The sequence below is a fragment of the Ziziphus jujuba genome, chromosome 8, assembly GCF_031755915.1.
Source record: "Ziziphus jujuba cultivar Dongzao chromosome 8, ASM3175591v1".
In the NCBI taxonomy this organism is placed as follows: Eukaryota; Viridiplantae; Streptophyta; class Magnoliopsida; order Rosales; family Rhamnaceae; genus Ziziphus; species Ziziphus jujuba.
In genome coordinates, this window is record NC_083386.1 from 21,050,120 (window position 1) to 21,059,404 (window position 9,285).

The window sequence follows — 9,285 nt, forward strand, 5'->3', positions numbered from 1 at the left end:
TCGCTTAAACATGAATGGTTTTCGTCTTCTTGCAAAAGGAGGGTTGAAGAAGAAAACTGACAAACAATGGTCCAAGCCAACGACGAAAACAAGCTAGGAGTAAGAATTAGAAAAAGATCCCATGAAGGTACTGTTCACTAACATTGGTCCAGATGTTCAAGAATAAGATTAGGATCCATCTTGCAATTTTCCCAACTATAAAAGGATTAGCGTTGTCATGAAAATTCAAAAAGCGGACGTTTTGAACATATACCCGGTCTCAAACCTGATTTCTCACTGTAAAAGAAAATTTCATTGAAGTCCTCCATCATCACCTATGGGAGTGAGTTGGTCGAACCAATACTAATCAAGGTATTCCACAAACGTCTTCTTTCATGAAGATATCTATTACCATAGGCAAAGGTAACTCTATATGACACATTTGAAACCGACCCACCACATCCATAAAATTCCTTGATTGATTTGGACTATTAATGGTAAAATCATCATTCCACATGATAAGAATTCCTTCTGAAGGACCAATACCATTCATCCCGACATAATTATATGAAAATGTAAACTTCGTTTCAAACTATGATGCTTATGTCTTTGTTTCTTTGTTTCAAGGGTACCACGGTCCAGTAAAGCATGAATTGTCTAAGGATTCCCTAACCACTGATGGTTCCAACATATAAACTTCATTGGAACTGTGGGGGCGTTCAAAGGCAGCTACCTCACCTATTAATAAAGAAGAATAAGTTCCAAGTACGATCTCTTGGAAAGAGTTGTCCACTTATCAAGTTGTTCCCGAAACAAACATTTGTTTGCTTCCTCTGTAAAGATTGAACCTGGATTCCTTGAAACTATTTACTCTTTTTTTTTTTTTTTTCAAAAGGTGGTTATGCAATGTGATTTCCGTTAGGCCTTTATATTTGGAGGTTCTAGATTTAACTCATACCAAGTATTAAGTTAATGTTGAAATCTGTTTCCCCTCAATTGTTTCCAAACGTTGATCAAAATGTATACCCAGATAGAACCCTATTTTTGCCAAACTGTACCGTTTTTGTTGAAAATTCTAATTTTGTAATTAGTTGATTTGACCCAAATCTTGCTAAAGAAGGCATAATTATGGTGTACTTAAGTATTGCATTTTCATGCACAGAGAAATCTTCACATGTCAACTTTCCAACTGGGGTTATATATGATTTATTGGGGGGCCTGAAAGTTGGGTTGAGTTTTGCAATTTGGGTTTTCATATACTAGCATGGACAGTTTTGCTATAAATTCTGTGTATATTCTTGGTATCGAGAGTGTGCCATGTAATTTATTAAATACATGATTGAATTACATATAATTCATGAATATATTTTCGATAAATTACATTGAATCCCCCATACATGCTTTTGATACAGAGAGCATGTACATGTTTTATAGCAACATTTCTTGTATAAATATGATAATAGCTTTACGGATATAGAAGATAAAAAAAATAATAATAAAAAAAGAAAAGAAAAAAAACTGCCATATGTTCAACCACGTTCTAGTGCCATTTTTTACCTCAAATTAGAGTTGTGTACATTTACATTTAAGTATTTGTTGTTATATATGTGTATATATATATATATATAACTGGATGCGAGGTTTCAAGAGTTATTATAAAAAAAAAATATGGTTTTGCCTTTCAACTATTCAACTATCTTTGCAGGAACATTTACAACGAATACTTAATTTCAGGCTTTGTGAGATTGTGTAATCAAGTAAAATAGCGATTTTCTTTTCTTCTTTTTAAGAGAAAACACTAATCTATGGATAAAAGATGAAATTGAAATAAACGGACAAAAAATTTTACAACATTTATCACATCTGCACACAAGTATATATTTTCTGAAATTGGTTATGATGTGTTGGCAATTAGGGGAATGGAATTGACATGAGCTGTAAATCCGATTTGTGCAAGGCTTTTTTCTGCAGTTTCCTTAACTTGGAAAAAAAGCAATATTCTAACCAATCAAACTACCACCCATAAAGAAGTGAAGTAAGAGCAAGTACGCAAGGAATGATGATGTTGGTGTACTCACTACACAAGGTAAAAAAGAAAAAGAAAAAGGAAAAAAAAGAAAAAAAAAAAAAAAAAAAAAAAAAAAGAAAAAGAAAAGGGTTAACTTAGCCTTTACTTTTCTCAATCATAAAAGTTATTACTAATTCTGATTTGTTGTGCTTCCAAAAACAAAATTATTATTAAGAGCCTTAATGATGCATCAACTACGCTTTTGGGTAGTTGTTGGAGACAAAGATATATCACACGCATGTCATCCACAAAATGAAAAGTTTTTCAATTCCAAATAATTAATATACTTTTAGACTAATTAACCTAAAATATTAACTTTTCTATATGATTAGATGATTATGCTGCATGTATGATCTTTATGGTGATGAGGTTCAAACTTTTTATGTTCATAACCATGCATAATTTTTATTGAGTAAAGCTTTTGATTGGGGGCTATTAGTTGAGGTCCCTAGATAAAATATTTGTTATTTTTTTGTATAAATCCCTCACCATCTTTCACTTTCTTTTAGTGCCCTATAAGGCTTTGTAGAAAGAAGCAAAAGCTCCTGGTGTCCTTCACCTTCTACCTTCTACCTTCTACCTTCTACATAGCTCAAATCGCTATAACGTTAGAAGGCTTTTTTTTTTTTTTTTTTTGGATAATTTTTTCTTCATTAAGACACAAATCCAGGTGAATATAACCCAAAACAAAAATATCTAGGATATAATAGTAAGCAGCCGTTCTTCTATTAGAATACCTTGATGGTAAACCCATCTCAAAAATTGATAATTTAAAATTATAATGGTAGACTATATGAATCAATTAAATGTTAGAAATTCTAAAAGGATAAAGTAAATTGATATTGATTCAAATGAAACACTAATATATCTTTTATAAGGCAAATCTAATAAAAGGCTAGAATTGATTATTAAATTTTGAAAAAAAAAAGAGTAATCATATCAAAAGCATTGAAATATAATAGGGGAATAAAAAGGTTATTGCTATCTCTGATTTCCAATCTAAAAAAGTGGATTTTGTTCTTATTATAACGTTTATAAGGTGTCAATCTGTTCTGTAGGGAATTATTAAACTTTTTGGTCAACAAAAAAATTCCAATTTTTCTATCAGTTGTTTCCATTGTTATTTGACCAAATTACAATCATTTGCCTTTTCAGATTCAAGAAATGCTTAATATAGAATTAACCATGAGCAAAGTTGTTCATGCTTGCAGCTGCACAAATTTAATTCCCAAATGCCATGTATTTCTCCAATAAAGAAATTATTAAATCACTATTATTTTGTTATTATTAACTCACTATTAATAAGTCTTTTAGTTTAATCTTTACTTTTGGTTCATCTCTATCACATGTTACTTGTTTAAATTTGGATGTGGCTTCTGCTTTCAAGGGTCGCCTACGAGGTCCCAAAAACTCTATAACTATAAGCTAATAATGCTGTTTATTATACCACGAATAGATAATATATTCTATTCTTGTACATGATCAATCATATAAATTATGATTAAAGAAAGGATTAAACAATGTTAATTCTCAACCCCTATCCAAATCTAAAAAATTTAAAAAAAGAAAAAAAAAAGTTCAGCTATATTCATAATTGTGAATCAACCACAGGAGACATTGAAAATTTTCCAATAGACTATATTATACGACATGTCGTTTCTGATGAAAAGTGATAGAACCAACCTCTTATAAAAGTAGCCGATTGTCTATGATTGAAACAGTCTATCCTCCAAAGACCGTCGGCCAACCGTTGGGCTTTTGGCTTGAAGAAGTTTCGGCCTTTTTTTTTTTTTTTTTTTTTTCCTTTCTTTTAATAATTATTTTATTTTTTTTATTTCTTTATAATTTTTAATTTTTTTGTTGGATTTTGATTTTTTTTTTTTTTTTTTTTAACCGCTCAAATCAAAAGCTTCTCTCTGTCAAATCCAATGGACATTGAGCATTCCCGTTTGTCATTGAAAGGCCCATTTAACTCCATGAAAGAGGCCCGGCGAATCATCCTCATCTAACTGAGAGAGAAAGAGACTATGACAAGCTTACCAAAGCTTTGAGTTCACTCCTCTCTCTTCTCTCACTCTCTCCTTTTGTTCTGAAGAAGGTGGAAGAAGATTAGTTAGCCATGGATTATAAATATCAATAAATAAAAACAGATTAAATATTAAGAAGAAGAAAAAAAAAAACCAGCTGAGAAGGACAACTATCCGTCCACCAAAAGCCAAAACCAACTATTAGAGACAAACCCATTTCACCAAACACCAAATTAAACAAACAGAAAACCAAAATACTTAGAATTTATTATAATATTTCTCCATATTCTTATTCATTTATATTTTCTCTATATTTTCCATCTCTTTCCCGTCTCATTTCAAAGCACACTAAGAAAAAAAAAAAAAAAAAATTCCAATCTTCATTTCGATCCTCATGCAGCCAGCTCGCCGAAAAACTCCTCTATTTCCTGAAACAGGGGCAATGAAAGCCAGAAAGAACAACAATCTTTCCATTTTCGTCGTTGTTTTCTCTGTTTTTCTTTTCGGGGTTTTCATGTACAACGAGGATGTGAAATCCATAGCTGAGTTTCCATTTTCAAGGCCTAAGGTTCAGGAAATCCAAGAGCAACAAACAACAACGACGACGAAACAGAGCAAATCCATCGAAGAAGAAATCTTGGCCAAACCGACGATCAAAGAGAATGAAATTGCTGTCACCACAGTGAATTCTAGAACCCAGCTGGAAGATACCCGGATTGAGGATCCAGAAGAAACCCAAACCCAAGAACAGGTTGTGAATTTGGAATCTAATATGGAAAAAGAAGAGGAGCAGAAAATCGAATTGCCGGTCAATGGTCAAGGAGATGATGATGATGATGAAGAGGTTGAATTGCCTCCAGAAGATTGTGATTTGTACACAGGGGAATGGGTTTTCGATAATGTTACTCATCCTTTGTATAAAGAAGATGAATGTGAGTTTCTTACTGAACAGGTTACTTGCATGAGAAATGGTAGGAAAGATTCTCTATACCAGAACTGGAAATGGCAACCCAGAGACTGTTCTTTGCCGAAGTAAGTATTTTTTCTGTTTTTAGTTTTTGTTTTTGTTTTGTTTTGTTTTGTTTGTTTTGTAACATAAACTTATATGTTTTCAAAAAAGGTTCAAACCCAGATTGCTGCTTGAGAAGCTGAGGAACAAGAGGCTTATGTTTGTTGGAGATTCATTGAATAGGAACCAGTGGGAATCCATGGTTTGTTTTGCTCAATCTGTGATTCCACCAAGGAGGAAAAGCTTGACCAAAACTGGCTCTCTCTCTATTTTCAGAATTGAGGTATGTATTTTTCTTCCTCATATCATCATCTTCAAAATAAAACAAAGTTTGAAATTTCTTTTTCTTCTTTTCTTTTCTTGTGGGTTTATTTTTTGTCATGATGATTAATCATTATAGACCTTATTTGAGTGATGATAAAGAAAGGGTCAATGCTTATTGTGACTAAAGTTGCTCAAAAGTTTCTTTCTTCAATCTAAAACACCAAACTTCAATTAATTAATAAACATTTTGTTAAATTGTCCAACTAACATCATTACTCCTTGGTGATATTGTAAGTAACAACTATTTAGTGGATTAATCATATGATTGGGTGATATCACCAATGAGGATTTCTTTTTATTTATTTGTTTTCCCAGAGTTATTTGTGCAGTTTTCCTCTTTGGATTCTCAGTATATTCATGGGCATTTCATAGACTTTTTTTTTTGGTGGTTATCATCTAGGAAAATATCATTATCAAATTTTCCCAGCTGGATAGACATGTCAGCAATTTAATTATATTTAATGTTCACAACCAAATAATAAAAAGGGAAAATATATGGTGGGGATGGAGTTTCATTATTCATGTATGACATGCTAAAATATGGTGTGTAAGAATTTGCAACTTGGGGAACAAAAAAGTGAAAACCCTTTTGCTTGCTTTGAGATTTGCCCAAATTTTGTTCTTTTTTTTTTTTTTGTGTTTAATTTTGGGTTTTGTAGGATTATAATGCTACTGTGGAGTTCTATTGGGCCCCATTTCTTGTGGAGTCAAACTCAGACGACCCAAACATGCACAGCATATTGAACCGTATAATAATGCCCGAATCAATCAACAAGCATGGGGTAAACTGGAAGGGTGTGGACTACCTCATCTTCAATACATACATTTGGTGGATGAACACTTTCTCCATGAAAGTTTTGTAAGTAAAAACAAACTTTTTTGTCAAATTAATAATGTGCTATAGTTTCTCTATAATTTTATGACCAAAAATGATTAGTATGATTTATTGATTTTATCTTATTTTTTTGTTTGGATAATAATTCGAAAAGACGAGGATCATTCGATGAAGGGGCCACGGAATATGATGAGATCGATCGGCCGGTAGCATATGCCAGAGTTTTGAATACTTGGGCTAATTGGGTAAATGAAAATATTGATCCTAATCGAACCATGGTGTTCTTCAGCAGCACGTCTCCTCTTCATATCAAGTAATTACTAAAATCCTTAGGAGCAATTTTTTGTTTTAGTCAAATTAAACAAAATTTTAGGTTTTATTTTCATTTAAATTAAACAAATCCTAATAATATAAAGCATTTCTTTTTTAAATTATCTAGTTGATAGAAAATATATAAATGTATATTTATATAAAAGACATAATAATATTAAAAATGAGGAAAAATACTAGATTTTGAATTTATAAATCTTTTTGAAATATATATATGCACACACACAAACATTTGGTGGCAAGAGGTTTGACCCAAAAAGATTTTTTTTTTTTCTTTTTCTTTTTCTCTAGGAAATTTGATTTGACAACCATTAAACTGCTCTTAGGAAAGGAAACCCAATTAATAATTAATCCAACTAATCCCATTAGGTGAGCACCAAATGGGAATTTTTATTTCCTTTATTCTTTTCTTTTTTGTTTTTGGTAGATGATAGTGAGAATAAGCGGTTGATAGTGGGTGAGTAATTAATCCTCTGAAATCATGATTTAGACCTCAATATTGGGTTGGTAAACCACCTACAAATTGTTTTCTCAAATCACAATCATTATAAATGTTAATTTTATGCCATAACATTATTATTATTATTAGTCCTTTTCTTTTCTTTTTTTTTTTTTTTTTGTTTTTTCTAGTTTACTTCCAAACTAACTCAAATTGACCCCATAAAATAAATAAACAAATAAATAAATAGGAGTTTGGACTGGAACAACCCGGATGGGATAAAATGCGCGAAAGAGACAATGCCGGTTCTGAATATGACGACCCAACTGGAAGTGGGTACGGATCGCCGGCTTTTCCGGATCGCCGACAACGTAACGCATTCTCTGAGAGTTCCGGTGCACTTCCTCAACATCACCACCCTCTCTGAGTACCGGAAAGACGCTCATACTTCGGTCTTTACCATTCGACAAGGCAAAATGCTCACTCCGGAGCAACAGTCCGACCCGGCTACCTATGCGGACTGTATCCATTGGTGTCTTCCCGGGTTACCCGACACGTGGAATGAGTTCCTTTATACACGTATTATCTCTCGCTCTTGACACCTAGTACTTTGCACGTGCCCCCTCATGTTTATTCCTCTGTTCATTTTTATTTTTGAATTTTTTGGGTTTTACCTCGATCATTTTAATTACCACCACTGTCGATGTAATTTTCTCCCTCAATTTCCCCTTTTTTAGTTTTCTAGTAGCTTGGAATATAGCTTTTTTTTTCCTTTTTGTCTTTTTTGGTCGGCCAAATTAACCGAGGTGGAGGAAAAGCTAAGAATGCCAAATTCTTTTTGCCAAGTGTGGCAAAACTTTGATCGAAAAACCACATGAAAAGGATTGTACTTCCAACAAAATAAGGAGTAAAGCAAAATTGTATGTAACACAATTGTCTTTTAAATGTTAATGATCTCTTTCTTTGTTATCAAGATTAATTTGTTTTTTTTTTTTTTTTTTCACTTTGCAACACTAGTTTTGTCCTTCTAAATCATGAGAGGATAAATAAGTTCTTTATTCTTTTCTTTTCTTTTTTTAAAATTTTTTGTCGAACATAAAAGGTTAAAAAAATTTGATCAAATATATGGGTAATGCTACAAATATCTATTCATTTTTCTTTCTCTTTCTCTTTTTTCCCTTTTTGATTTTAGATCGGACTTCAAGTGTCAATATGTTTTTGCTTTTAGATCAGACTACAAGTATTAATTTGTCGATCAATTATAAAGGTACCAAATATATTAATCTTAGAACTTGACCAAAAATATATATATATATATATATACATTAATCTTTATATATATATATATATAAATATATAAATTAATGTAATATTCTTAGTAGAGAATATTTTATTATCATAAATTCTAGCATATTGTTCCCACAGAAATACCGGTAAAGCCTTTTGCAAAAGTTCAAAATTTGAATCCTCCTGCCATTAATCTCCCCAAAAAAATAAAAATAAAAAGCTCTCTCATATATTAATTAATTTAAAAAGAAAAATTATAACTAAAATATTATTTAAATATAATATATTAACAGTTATACTATAGATAACAAATTAGTTATTAAAAATATTTATTAAATAACATGATACAATTTTATATCAATAAATTATTAGTTGACATACTACACAGATATAAATAAATAAATATTTAAATAAATAAATAAATAATAAATTAATTAAATATTATTATATGATTAGCTACTATATTATTTGATATACAAATTTGATCAATAATTTAGTATTATTTTAGTATTACTTATATACTAAAATCCATTAAAACTCAAAAGGGATAAGTGTAAATTATATATTGGTTGCCTTTTTTTTCTTTTTTTTTCTTTTTTCTTTTTTGGGACAAAACGTATGCTAGTTGCTTGGAAGATAATTTATAGTGGTCCTTTATTTCGAAAAGAGTAAAACACTAAAGTGGCATCTTTAAATCTAATTTGTTGACTTTAATACGTCAGTATGGTACTACTTGTACATCTAATGAACTAGGCTGGTTGACGGTTTTGATTTCTCAGCGTGCAAGCAAAAAGCATTGAAGTCATCTGGTTAGTCTGTATATTTATAATGCTTTGACCAGCTTGTCTCTCTCCTTGGATTTTATTTAAGCAAGCTCTCTCTATGGCCCCCTGGCACTCTGTTAATTGTCAACTTCTATAAAAGTAGGCAAGCGAGCATAAGTAAATAATCAGCAACACAGCCTTTCGTATCTTTTATTTTCCCCTC

At 31.3% G+C, this 9,285-nt stretch overlaps 1 protein-coding gene across 1 annotated transcript; it reads left to right on the forward strand.

The window, feature by feature from the left end:
- Positions 1-4,094: 4,094 nt before the first annotated feature.
- LOC107413878 (xylan O-acetyltransferase 1) lies at positions 4,095-7,984 on the forward strand. The gene is made up of 5 exons (XM_016021933.4): positions 4,095-5,106; positions 5,195-5,366; positions 6,067-6,266; positions 6,397-6,555; positions 7,262-7,984. The coding sequence occupies exons 1-5, from the start codon at positions 4,469-4,471 to the stop codon at positions 7,608-7,610; spliced, it is 1,518 nt and encodes a 505-aa protein (XP_015877419.1). The 5' UTR covers positions 4,095-4,468; the 3' UTR covers positions 7,611-7,984.
- Positions 7,985-9,285: the final 1,301 nt, after the last annotated feature.